Genomic DNA, 14,014 nt, shown 5'->3' with positions numbered 1-14,014 from the left:
TTTTTGAATGACAACTTAAATTTAGAACCTAACCTTGGTAATTATTCTGGACTGGTTACTGTTCCAATAATGCTATTTGTTTAAAACACAGAATAAATTGCAGGATCAGTGCCACCTCATCCATGCTGGCAGTCAAATATTTAATAACCATCTGTAAAGTTCACACAGGGATTCATGCTCAAGAGTGACATCTGCCATCAGATCAAGAGTATAAAAGGTGATGGTAAAATGAAGAATATCATGGTTTAATGAAAGTTTTCCATAAGTACTTAAACAAAAGCCTCTTCTACCAGCTGACTCTTAATCATCTCATGTATTGCTTTATTCCAAAATGAAATGCGAACATTTTTCACCATCTCTTAAACCACCTGAAATTTGATATGAATATCTAGATGCATAAATTCAGAAAACACTGTGCAACCAGCTTTCTGATTTCAGGGAAGCTTACTGAGCCCTGGATAAAGTATAAATTCAGAAAACACTGTGCAACCAGCTTACTGAGCCCTGGATAAAGGTATACTCATTAGTATTTAATATATCCTTGAAAATGTAACTACTCAGCATCTGAAATCCACCCTGAGCTAAACAGAAATCCACTCTGAGCGAGAAGAACTTAAAATACCAGCAGCAACATAACTGTCTGCCCATAAGGGCACATTTCAATAATCTGTTCTTCAGTGGTTAGACAGAATTCTCATTTCTTACATAAGACATTTTTGACACCTTTCTAATAAACAAAAAGGGGTGCTAGAAGTCAAGGCATGTTCTGTAACAAACCAGTTGTGGCAGAAGCAGGTTGTCATACACTACTAGATAGGTTGTCTTTTAAATACTATTAAAGGAAAATAATTTCTAGTTCTGTTGTCAGGTAACCTTCTTTGGAGAAAAGTGAATTTAATGCCGAACACCCACATGAGACACAGGCATAGTTGGATTAACAAGACTAGTGTCATGCTGTCAGCTGCTGTTTATTTAAATAAAATGTCACAATCTAGAAATAAATTAGAAAGTTTAAAAACAGTGAATTGTTGAAACATACAGTGTTTCTTAAGCTAGTTAAAATGTTAAATCTCGTTTGCACTGCATTACTTTCTAAAAGTCTGTATATTTTCTTGAATCTTTCTTGTCATTTATGTGGCATATGAGATATTCTTCCCTATTTCTGTACATTTGTGCTTCAAAATGGATGCTTTTTAAGAAATCTGTTTAATTTTCTTTGAAAAAGGCTATACAGGTTGCTATGATATCTTGCTATGTTTATTTCACCTTGTAGAGTGTTGTGTAAATTACTTTGCCAACCCTTTTATTTCATTAAATCAAGAAGCAAATAACCTGTTAATTTTTTTTCTTTTGGTGAAGTGTGATGAAAACATGAACTCCCCTTCTCCAACACCCCATCCCTCTTTAGATATTTCACATGCAGCTACAATTTCCTTGACTGTACATCAAGTTCTGGTTTGTTTTCTTGTTTTTTCAAATTTGTCATAGAACAGTAAGAACTAAATAAATAGAGATTATACCTGAGATATGGATAAGGGGAAATGGTTTTATTGTTTTAAGTAGTTCTTCTAAATTGTACGTGGACCAGCTACAATATAGTTCAATAACTCAATTGGAATTTAAGTTGGATTATACTTTTACCTATTAACACACAGGAACCTATGAAGCGATGAGCTCCATCAGAGTGGAAACAGTGGGAGCTTAAAGACACTCAGCATTTTTTCTGGATATTGTCCCAAGATATCTAACCTTTAATTTAAAGCCTATACTTCAAAAACATATATATGTCCATATATAGAGAGATGTATCATCACCGAATATGATCATAGATTTATCTTAAGTGAATGTTCAGAGTTGTTAACATGAACACACAGGCACATATTTTGAGAATGAAGATCAAATGAGAGGGAGAAACTGCTGCCCATCCTCACACACCAGGGTACACAACACCAAGGAGATACTTACTTGGCCAGGCTTCCCATTCTCACATAAAAAGGCTTCATGCTCTGATGCAAACTCAGGAGCGTTATCATTTACATCAAGAACTTTGATAGCAACAGGCACCCGGGACACTTGACTGTGGTTCCCTAAGAAAAGAAATCAAAGCATAAAAGCATATTTAATGTGGGACTGATCCATAAATGCTCACAGAGTAACCATACTCTTCCTGTCTTCTGTCCTTGCTTAATTGGGTTGTCTTATCTATAATGGATCGTAGAGTTGGAACATGAGATAAAGAAGAATGGCCAGGATTTTATGGTTGAAAAGAATAAATAGATCCCTATTGCAAACAGCATTTGTTGGAGATTAGCTCAATGAAGACCTTTCTGGGACTAAATTGGTGAGATTTTTCTTTGATGAAGTTTGTATTGTTTTATTGATAAAGTCCATTATACATGGAAAAGGGAAGGCTGTAAACAACATAGATTTATTTCTTTGTTTATCTTTGGCAGAGCACAGAGCATTTTACTCTATTAGTTGTTCTGACTGCACATCTATTATTTCTTCATTACAAATACGATTAATGCGGAGACCCACATTGTGAGAAAGATAGATGGTAGATTGACACAGGCACAACTAGATAGTACTTTGGGCTATTAAAGCACTTGGGTTCATCTGCCACTGACCGAAAATATGACCTGTGAACTTCTTTCTTCACCAAAATAAAGCCTTGTTATTTATAACATAGAGCTATTTTGCATAGAAGTGTTTATCACTGTAAATAATAAAATAAGGTGGTTAAGCTGTAAGGAAAGGAAAGCTAAAGCAACAGTTCTCATTCTGTGCTGAGCAGATTTCACAGTCAGTTTCTAGTGTCTCTTTTTCAATTCAGTATAGCTAATTTATTTTGAGAGATTATTCATAAATATTTTAGGTTATTTTTTCCCAAAGAGCAAAAACATGAATTCAGTTTAAACTGAGGTGATCAGCCGACCTGAAGAGTTCAAAGCACAATTCCATAGCACCTGCAAACCTCAACAAGTACCTCAATAGTAGGTTCAAAATCCATCTCTTAGTGAGTATTATTTTACAACCATAGTATTTTACCGTGTTTATATCATCAACAATTTGAAGAACTGCACATTGTGCAAATTAAACTCTGGGTCTGAGTAAATGAACTACGTGCTTTTGCCTAAATAATTACTGCAGGCAGGAAAGCTGCTACTGTCAGTCAGGGCATCAACTCCCTCACAGTTGCTGAGAGAGCTTTGCAGCTGCCCAAGGCTCTCCTCAGTCCACAAGGGTGCTGTTTGCATCTAAGTTACTTGTTTCATGACCTAATCAAACTCCACCTCTTGTGTCCTTTATTTTTTTTTTGTTTAATTGTATGTTTAAACTTCAATTGCTATACTAACACTAATTTGAAATAGTGTAAAAATAACTATTTCAAAAGACACAAAACCAGGCTTATCACCAAATGCGCTACTGCTAAAAGCAAAGATTTTATGTTTGCTGGAAAGCCTGAAATATTAAAATTCTACCTGTATAAGTATGGAAGATTACAAGACATCAGAATTTAAATGCTTCCCATTTGAAGGAGTCAAAAGTTTTAGTTCAAAAAGAAACATGTTACAGAAGAAAAATAAATCTCCACCAAAATACTACTCTTACAGTATTTATGTCCATTTTGCATCATATGATCTTCCTTCTTAACAGGTGAGTTGAACACTTAGGCCATGAAATAGTAATGTATTGAAATCAAATAAAAGTTAATATGCAAATCCCAAATATTTTAAACACTTTTTAAATCTTAACTTGATAAAAACACAGACAATGAATCTTGAGCTTATCAGAATTCTCAGCACTAGTGTCATATTTAAACACTAAAGATTTACTTTTATCTAAAATAATGAAATGATGGCAGTTCAAATTTTAAAGACATTACAGAGAAATGTAATTAATTAGATAAGCTTCTAAAGAAATTATTCATGTCCCTTGTGACTGTCCCCAAAATGTTTGTCTTTCATCAGAAATACAAACATTACATTTAAAGATATTATAATTAGAAACTTGATGAGAATTCATTAAAAAAATTAATTTACTAAACACAAGAGAGACCCAACTGGTTTGGAAATCTCCAAACAAGGGGATATCCGCCGCCTATTAGGGTTCTTGTGACTGTGATGAAATTTATTGTTGAGAGAGTGAGATGGAGAGGGAATTTTATCTACTGCTTGTACTGCCCACCACACTGCATACATTGCATTATTTTGTCATTGCAAACTTTTCAATGAAATTTCACTTTATGCAAAGTGTTTTGCCTGTAACTAAAACTCACCCTAAGCTCACCTAGTCAAACAAATTAACGAATTCTCACTAAGGAAATCCAGATTTCACCTCTGGATGAAAACTCTGAGAAGATAAAATAGTTTCCTCTGTCCATTTTCATACTTTTAATGTCTGCAGACTTCTCAGGGGTAAAATATTTAAACCCTCTCGGGTTTAAATCCCTCTGTCAGCAATGCCCCTGACCCTTGAACCACAAGCAGTGGCAGTGGACCCACTGATCCACAGGGCACACAAACTGTTATGTTTGCACGGGCACCGGTCCTTCAAACAGCTGGGCTGCATACTCATTAGTATTCAATGTTCCAAACATTTCCTCATTTGCATGAATAGAGAGTTAGTTCTTTCTAAACTAGTGATGAAACTTGAGTTTCAATTGTTATTTGGTTTGCCTTTTTTCGCAACGAACCACCCAGTCAACAGAATTAAGGGAGACTGAATCTTCTTGCATGTGCCACACAGATAGTGAGACTGATTGCTTAAGTTCAATCAATTATTTTATGCAAAATCACAAAAAGTGTAAGGTTAGAGACTCTCTAAGGAACTAACCAAATTTGTAAAAGCTTCATCACCTGTATCTATTGTGATGCACAGTTTAAAAAGAGCTACCTTGGAACTTGCATACACATGTACCATTAAGACTGTCACTTGAGCAGCACTGCCTTGGTTTGAAAATTTAGCACTCTGAAGTGCAAGATTAAATAAAAAATGGTGAAAATTTACACCAGTCTAGTCTACCAAAACTCTTTTTAGAGTAAGGCTGCACAGAAGCACTTAGTTTTTGATTTCAAATACATTCAATTGTTCATCTGGGGACACCACTGCCACAGCAGAGCATGTAGCTTAACAAACACATATGCAAATTGTGTACATAATTTCCTAGAAGTAACAGCTCTTTTCTGTCTCTGCTGAAGTCTCAATTACTGCTCGCAGCTCTACGAGCCAGCAGCCTGCTGTAGATGAGCACAGCACACACAGAAAGGAACATCTAGACAGATAGAAGGAAAGGATGTCTCAATGTAAAAATAACTAGCGGAGCTTACTTGCTATGATAAATAAACTTCCAAAAATAATAAAGTCCAGCTGAGTTTAGAAACGCATATTGAAAGGGTTACAAGAATTTTAAAGACCTAAAAAGCTCTTCTCTCCCCAGTTCTCAGAATTCTGCTGGAACATTAAATACTTGAAATACACACCTCGCTGGTACTCATCTTCAAGTAACATACCTATTGAAACACTCAGGATTGAAAAAGGCTGCAGAGTTTCATACAAAAATGAAGAGGTAGATGAGAGACTCAAAGTCAAATTTTTAAAAACCCCAACATTATAAAGGCATTTAGCATCTCCAAACATGGAATTCTGGAGGCTACAGACTGACGCTCCTGTGATCAACACATTCCTTTCTGAAAATCCCTACATATCTGAGATGTGTATCATTAGAGATCTGCAATGCAAACCACCGAGCACTGTGAGGTTGTTACTGCACGCAGCCAGTAATACTAGGATCACTACAGTTTATAAATCAAATTTTCGTCTTGTGCCATAACTAACAGAACACAGTCCAGCTATTCAACTCCCATACACACTTAAACACTTCATAAACATGCTTCCAACACTTCTCCATTGGCTTTTCTTGACAGACAGACATACAAGTGGTCTCTAAGAGCAGTGGTCTTTAGGAAACAGGATCATTGGCTGCACAAAATTAAGTTCATCATTTAACCCAAAGAAATCCTGTTTAATCCGGTTTTCCTTTATTTAATTAAATAACCCCAAATCACTTCAAGGTTTTAAAGTACTCAATACCTAAACAGAAAGTAGACTCCTAGAAAATAAGACATCTTTTATTATTATCATCATGACCACATGGCTTGGAAACGGCTATTTCATGCTTCTCCAATTCAGTGCAATTCCTACTATACTAATATTTAAATTAGAAGTAGAGGAAGTCCTAGTTCTATCAGAGAAATCAAAACAAAGTCTGAATCACTGACTTAATAAAAACAACAGCATTTGTTTTACCTCCCTTATATTTCAAAATTATTAAGTTGTATTTTAACAGATCCAGTTCCCATGACTTTATCAAGGTTTTACCTGATGACTTCACTAAGATAATCTGCACACAGGACAAGTTTATTTCTTCTGTTAGAGTTTATGTTGTTGTTTTCTTCGTGCAATCCTTTAGCTAAACAACACCACAGCTTATAACAATTCTTTTTTGCCATATAAAACTGACAAATCACACTTCAGGAATCCTGAGCAACGGAGATGCTATTGTGAAACTGAAATGTTATTTATGTTGAAGGATAGAGATCACATACCAAAGCTAAAACTGTGTTCATTTCCCAGACGTGTTATGTCATGATAACATGACAGAACATATGCTATTTGTGAATTAGGATAAAATTCAAGCAACCAAACAAAAAGCCCAAACAGGATTGGTCAACATGAAGATTTAGATCCCCCTTGAAACTCTTGTATTTTTAAAGGATAAGAAAATACAAAGAGTTGTGGACTATCTATAAAGTAATATAAACGTATCAGTGCGTAGCAGAGAGGCTTCTGAACAAGTTGCTGGGCCAAGAACCAAACACTGCCTCAGAACTAATGTTCCATTTATATTTATTTCAGCACACTGGAACATATTAGAGGAGTACAGATTGTGGCGAGTGTACATGTGTGTGGGAGGGAGGCAGAGAGAAAAAGATGTGAAACATATTTCTCGGGTTTGTTCCTGAAGTCATTCTTTGGGAGAAAAATAGTAATGGAGTTGAAAAGTTTGGTCTCCTTTCAGTAGATCACTGGCTCTATTTGATTATGGTCTCCAGAAGAAAGATGAACAAGTCAACAGCAAAGCTATGTTACATTCTATTTTTATCTCCTCACTGTCACAAGTTTAACCAAGGACTTGCTCAACAACTTCCAGCCCCTTCATTTTTGTCCACTTTTCTACCTCTTATTGCCATGAAAAAGATGTCAGACTCTTGCAAAACGCACGCTGCCACGGCCATGGACACCCCAGGAGAGCCATACGTACCCGCTGACCAGGCGGAGCGCCAGGAGGGGATTTCCACTGCGTATCCTGGAAAGAAGGACAAGGAGGAGGGGAAACTGAGGACATGCTACATTTTCAAGTCCTTGATTTCAAAGCTTGAATTTGCAGTTAAGAGGTTTCCAAAGTTGAGCAACTCCATCTCTAATGAGGTAAGACAGGCCACAAACACCTGCCTGTGTGCCCTGTGTACGATGTATGGTTTGAGGCTAAAGGCAAATTCTGCTTTTAGGTCGCTGATAAAACCAAATGAAAAAAAAAAAAGAGCACAATTTCTGTGACAAATGCACAATCCATGCCAGAAAATGTTAATGAAATAAAGCTCTATTCTTTAGGTCCTGTTCAGACAGTTTTCACTCACTATATTTTCTATGGGGTTTTCTTTTTTGTTGCATTCGTGCATGTAAGACATTAAAATTGTTTAATGGAACCCAGAACTGATAAGAACTTTGAATCAATCACCTAAAATTTGCTGAAAAAATGAAACATAGCTGCAAAAAGACCAAATGCATCATTTTTGCATCATTTTTTAGAATCAGTGACACTCTACCTAAGCCTGCCCTGAGTTCTCTGCCTGCCACTGCAGCAGCAAAGGAAAGGGAACGGGGCACATCCCTGTCTCCTCGGGGCCTGATTCAGCTTCTCCTGCCGTCAGTCCCATCGCTCCTGCTCGGGAAGTCTCATTTAGTCCTTGTCCTTAATAATATAAAACGTAAATATAATTTACATTAAAACAGGAACTTAACTGGGTGTTTTGTTAACTTTACAGTATCAGCACTGATTTATAAAACTTGATAATCAAATTCTATTTCTAAAAATGTTAGTATATTCCTTTCATTCAGATACAATACTTATTGATGGAATCCGTTAGGCCTCATTTTCTTATCCGAGGGCAGGCCATAATTTGACATTCAAATGCAACCTCTTTGTTATTTTCCATACCATTAAGCCGTGCAGTTATTCAGCAGTCTAACAAATAGTTACTCTGTAATTGCTTCTGGTACTTTGTGAATTGAAAGATCCGTTTGCAGAACTGGGAAATGTTTGTAATTTTTTTGCAGAAGTATCATATTTTGTTTGCTGTATTTGCATGATACTGTCTTGTCTGAATGCACAGACAGATCAAAAGGGCTTGGAAAGGCAAAACGAGATTGGAAAAGCAAAACATCTCCTCAACAGTAGTTTAGAGCTGGGAAGAGGGTCTCTTCTACCACAGCCCTGCTTATACGGAAAATCAAAATACACTGTTGTGTTTAAATTTAGCCATGTGTGAGAAGGGAGGAAAAGTTATCCGCTGCTGCAATGTGACTGAGAACAGTCAGTGAGCTGTAGTTTTGTCCTTGAGGGAGCAGGGGATGCTCAAACTACCCCACCTCCACCCCAGAGCTGGAACGGCACGGGAAGCACAGGCCACCCCCACCCCTCACGTCACCTTCCCAAACCCCAACTGCCCACAAACAGAAGGGTTTCTGAGTATTATAAATCACTTTGAATGAGGGTCTCCCTTTAATCACAACCTTTATGTTTTGAAAAATCCACCTCAATGTCACAACTTCCTATTCATTTTCACGGGCCCCCAAAAAGAGAACACTAGAAGATACAGCAGATACTGGATGTAGCAGGTGACACGAGTGCTCATCACACGTAACCTACATACTGCATACGGGAGTGATCAGCCTGCATGAGAGGAAACAGAAGGAGGGCTATTAAGGTGGGGAGAACAAAAGGATGGGATGAGGACTGGGAAGAGTTAGAAGGGGCATCCTAATCAGAAACTGTAGAGCTTTTCAATAATTGAGTAGCGATTACGGGTACTTGTCTCTTGTCAGAAGCTCTGGATGCAAACAGCATGTCCTTAGAGACTGTTCTTCTGCATATCTAATTTTGACCACAGTGAGCTTTATATTCATAGTGACACATAATCAAGATATATGTGACACATCAATATGAGTAAACAAATACATAATTCAAAATAAATTATTAGTAGAGCTGCTGGAGCGGGTTGCATTGGAAGCTGCTACAGTCGCGTCAGGTTTATGACAATGAAAACAGTTCTGTTTTATTCACAGATCCTAAGTAAATCCTTAAGGGAAAAGACAAAAGAAAAAAGTGCATTGCCAACATCTTTCCACCCACACATCTATCCAGAGACCAAACCGAAACAAATGCTGATGGAAAACAACCTGTATTTCTGATACAGTACTGTGTTATTGAGCCTTATTTGTCCCTAATAAGGAGGCAAGTCAGGCTGCAGTTTGCAGTTATGTCACTTTCAGTAAATGAACTGTTACATGTCAGTGGTGAACTCTTATGAGTGCAAAAATTAAAAATACAGTTTAATTTATAGCAACTGATAGCAGTGGACTTATAAACTATAAAGAAAGGCAAACCGGAAAGGTTTGAAGTTACACAGTTACATTTTTTGCAATAATCAATACAAATTTTAAAAAAAAGCAACAGCAAAACAGCATTTGTAATCTCAAAACATCTGCAACTAGGAAGCACTACTCTAACAAACCCATCATTTTAGCAAAAGTCAGTCTCTACTAAAAGCTTTTGAAAAAAAGTTTTTTCCACATCCTTGTGGCAGCTCCCAATAAGAAGGAAAAAACAGAATTAAGAAAACAGGGAACCACAGAAAACCATAGGGAACCACATCTCTCTGTTCCCTTTATTATATAAATTAGCAATAATAACAGCGTGATGTGACTAGATCTCCACTTCCTGAGGATCACAGTTCCACAAACCTAATTGGGACGCCAGGTTTTCTGAGGCAGTGTAATGCCTTCATGGCTCTGAGAAAGTAACAAGTTTTCATCTCTAAATGTAACAATGAGAAAAAGTTTCTAGAAAATAATATGGTGCCATTAAGTGACAGAAAATAAACCTTAAAAATAAACCAGTGAACAGGCAGGAAGAAAACTGATTGAAGACAAGTTTCAGGACACAACAAAAGTACCAGGGCATGATTTGCTGCTGTATTGCTCAATTCCAGCTCAATCAAGGGAGTTGCACAAGCATAAAACAGTCAGGAATCTGGCCCACGCTTTAAAGCAATTATATTGTTAATATGCTAATACATCATGCATATTAAAATGTTATAAAATATTGACTTAGGTATGCAAGGTCTTATTGTCAATTATAATTAGCTATGAAATTTTATAATAACTAGCAGCAGTAATAATAACAACAAGCAGACCGATTGGGGACAAGATGCCTGGATTATTTTGATTTTTTTTTTATTTTAAATGATTTCGTGATTGAAATAAAATACTTAATAGGTCAAACGAAATCCCTCCCTTACTGATAGACAAAACATCAAAATGCTTTAATAAAGACTTCTATTAAATGAGAATTTATTATAGAAGTATTCAAATGTCATAAATTTTAGAGCTCATACTCCTTTCTGGGACTGGTTTTCTTAATATTGCAATTTAAATACTCTTATGTTTCCTTCACAGATAAAATATTGCTGGATATGCTGGATTTGAATCAGGTGTTAAGAGTTTAGCATCAAACCATTCTAACTTGCATACCTTCAGCAATAAGCAAAAAATCTCCTTACATACCAGTATGTACCTTTAAAAATTCCTCTGTTTTTCAGCCAGAAAATACTGTCATTCTTTGCTCTCCAGCAACTTGATCACAAGCTCAAAGCTCTGAGTAGAGTCTACTCTCAAAAGTAACATGCTTGAAGAAGAGTGACTAAAACAATATTCATTTAGAAACCTCTCCTCTGACCCACCCTCACGCTTCAGCCTCACGGAACAAAGAACAGAGATTTTAGACATCACATTGTGCTTAGACGTACAAGAATCACACTTATCAGACTAGATGAATACTACACAGCATTTTCAATCATATTTTCTTCAGAAATTCTAATTTGAATGTTCTAAGTGCAGATGGCCAGTTTTCAGTTGTCCAGTTTAATAACACACCCATTTTGCTACTATAACATGTATATACACCTCCAGTTTTCTGAAAGTAATTAACAAACATGCTTCATGTGAATTAATCAAGTACGTTTTTACTAATGACCCTTGTACTTTTTACTTGAATCCTTATCTGTTTTGTGCTTCAGAAAGCCTTATTCCCTTCTAAAACACCACCTAGTATCCCTATCTTTTGTGATTTAACCTTTGACTAGTGTTCTCAATTTCACTGTTTTATGTGAAATCTAGAACCAAGACATCCAGCCTGGCTTTATAATGCCCTGAAATGGGAAATAAAAGAAGTTAGACTGATCATGCAAATCTCTCTCTCCTTCTGCTTGCCATAATTATGTTTATTACCTCCTCTGACTTACTTCTTGTGCTGAATTACTCAGATCTGTATTCCCAGCTGCCTTACGTGCTTCCCTCCGAAACCAGAGGTTGCCAACTTCCATTCAGCGTCCCATACCTGAGTTTTAATGCGTACTGAGACTATTTTATGTTGAGATTGTTCCGTAAGAGCATTCCATTGAGCTGTGAAAAACACTAATGAGAAAGTTTGTGATATGTCTGAAGGCACTTTCATAGCTGAGAGCTGCAAAGAGGCTTTAGGGGACACACCAGCCCTCCAACGACCAGCGGCAAAAGCTCCGCGACCCGTTAGGATCTATGGAGTTCAGTGTAACCCTGTATTTATGAGCAAGTGAATAGGAACTACCCTACTAAATTCTGTGTTTCTGTGCAAAAATGATGGATTATCTAGTTTGAGTTCCACTAAGCCTGAGAAAAAAGGGTCAAGCGGAAAAGGTTAATATTCCTGAGCTTCTCCTGTTTAAACCTCCATAAAGGCTGATTTCCCTCTCTTTCTAAAACTTACTGAAATTTACTCAGCCCTAAATTAGACATAATTATATGATGCACCAAAGTATCTTTCTAAAATGTGAGAATTATTGCTAATAATGCCCATAGTCATTTTTACAATAAAAGGCTAAATAAAATTAAATAAATGGAAGCATGAGCAAAGGTATTCGTGGTGTTAAAAAGCACAGTGTAGCTGAAGGCTTATTCTGAAGAGTAATTATGGCTCTCTTCCTTTTTAATTAGTGTCCTTGTATTTTTTAAAGGAATATACAATATAGATAACTTTAGTAGAGCATGTGCCGAGTGATGATTCAATTATTGTATTTATACTCTTGGTAAACCATAAAGAGTCTTTCTGGCTTTATGCCCTTTCCCATTAGGTGATAAAATTGCCTCATACTTCTTCATTTCTAAAGAATGCCGTTGGTACGGGTAATTACCTTTGTCAGACAGAGCCCACAGCTTTGTCCTTGAGATTCCTGTGCTCTATGCCTGGAAAATATTTCTTGTGGTCAAATCCCCATTTCCATTTCAAGATCTCGTCTATATTTTCATCTGTTGCTTCGACTAACAATTCCCCAGAATTTCTACTGGTTGTGGCAGTTCTGGGACTTGGCCAAGGGCTCGGGCAGGGGTTAGTTAGCCATGGCATGCCTTCTCCTTGGCAAGTGAAGCTGAATACCAAGAATCGTTTGATAAAGCAGTCAATCAAAATGAAAATACTAGCTCCATGACTGCAGTGCCCGGAGAATCAGGAAAACAGAAATTCCTTTAAAACCCTTCATTCAGAGATTTGCAACTTGGCTAAAAGCATGGCTGTAGGCTAGGAGAAATGTCCTCTCCCAGGCAGCCCTGCTCTAGCTCTGGCACTGCCCCATGGACTGAGCCGTGGTGTGTCTCTGTGTGATGCACGGAGCCTGAGAAGAGGAGGAGGTTTCAGAAGAGCTGGCTGTGACCTGACACAACAGAGCAGAGGGATGAGCACTTCATCTCCCCATTTCCTGTGTCTCTAACAAGGCTTGACTCTACACCAATTCCAGAAGAGCCTGTCTGTGCTGAACATGCCTCACAAACGGAGACCCAGATTCAACTGAGCACAGCCTGAGGAATCCAGTGCTGCACATGGCCATAGGAACAAAATATAAACCTGGAGTGGCCCACTCAGCATTATGTCAGGTGAAAAAAAGCTTGGGGACATTAAAGGGATCATCCTTTATTGTCTTTAAAGTTTATGAGCCATGGTTTCTGTTATTTGTTGGTGTGTTTTTCACAAATCTCAGAGGCTGCCAACTGGAATACGTTTAGCAGTTTTTTCTTGTTGAAATCAATGGTATCGTTCAATGAATTTCTACTACGTAATACATGGATTCCTGAGAAAAGGATTGCCTCAGTTTTAAATAAGAGAATTCCAGTTAAGCATTGCTAATAGCAAATGCCTTACAGTATACTATTTTCAAAGAATCACTAGAATCCTCAATCTGAAGCAGATCTCAGCTACAGTTTAGAGAGATGAGTATGCAAATACCAGGATATTCATATTTTAATTGGAGGAATGTTGGGCAGTTAAATCATGTTGCTACTACACTTCTTGCCTAAGTTAAAACAGCTTTTCTGAGTTAAGTCTCTGCTTTGGTTTCAAAATACATTAGTTCTCCATTTACTGCTGCTTTTGTTATACCAATGAACCAGCAATGACTAAAGTACAGGGCATTTCCTTAGTATTAATGAGGCACAAACTGAGGATGCTGGAGAAATATCTGCAATGTGGCTGCTCTAGCCATTAGAAGGTGGAAATGGAAATCCATGGTGCTGGAGGCAGAATGAAGAGAGGGATTAATTATTCTACGCCTGACACATGTATGGCAATCTGATGGCTGGAACG

General features: G+C 37.2%; 1 protein-coding gene across 3 annotated transcripts in view; it reads right to left on the bottom strand.

Moving 5' to 3' along the window:
- Nucleotides 1–14,014, bottom strand: part of CDH8 (cadherin 8, type 2) — a 146,892-nt gene that overhangs the window by 31,682 nt on the left and 101,196 nt on the right. For 2 of the 3 annotated variants that reach the window (XM_014942497.1, XM_014942496.1), the window contains 2 exons: nucleotides 7,325–7,369; nucleotides 1,966–2,087 (listed from right to left, as the gene is read on the bottom strand). In XM_014942497.1, the coding sequence (XP_014797983.1) occupies nucleotides 1,966–2,087; nucleotides 7,325–7,369 (167 nt within the window). The remainder of the gene's footprint in view (nucleotides 1–1,965; nucleotides 2,088–7,324; nucleotides 7,370–14,014) is intronic. The other variant, XM_014942498.1, reaches the window with a different exon arrangement.

Source organism: Calidris pugnax, unplaced genomic scaffold (genome assembly GCF_001431845.1).
Source record: "Calidris pugnax isolate Ruff unplaced genomic scaffold, ASM143184v1 scaffold28, whole genome shotgun sequence".
In the NCBI taxonomy this organism is placed as follows: domain Eukaryota; kingdom Metazoa; phylum Chordata; class Aves; order Charadriiformes; family Scolopacidae; genus Calidris; species Calidris pugnax.
Note: the sequence above shows the minus strand (reverse complement) of the source record. Positions and strands in the feature narration are given on the sequence as shown.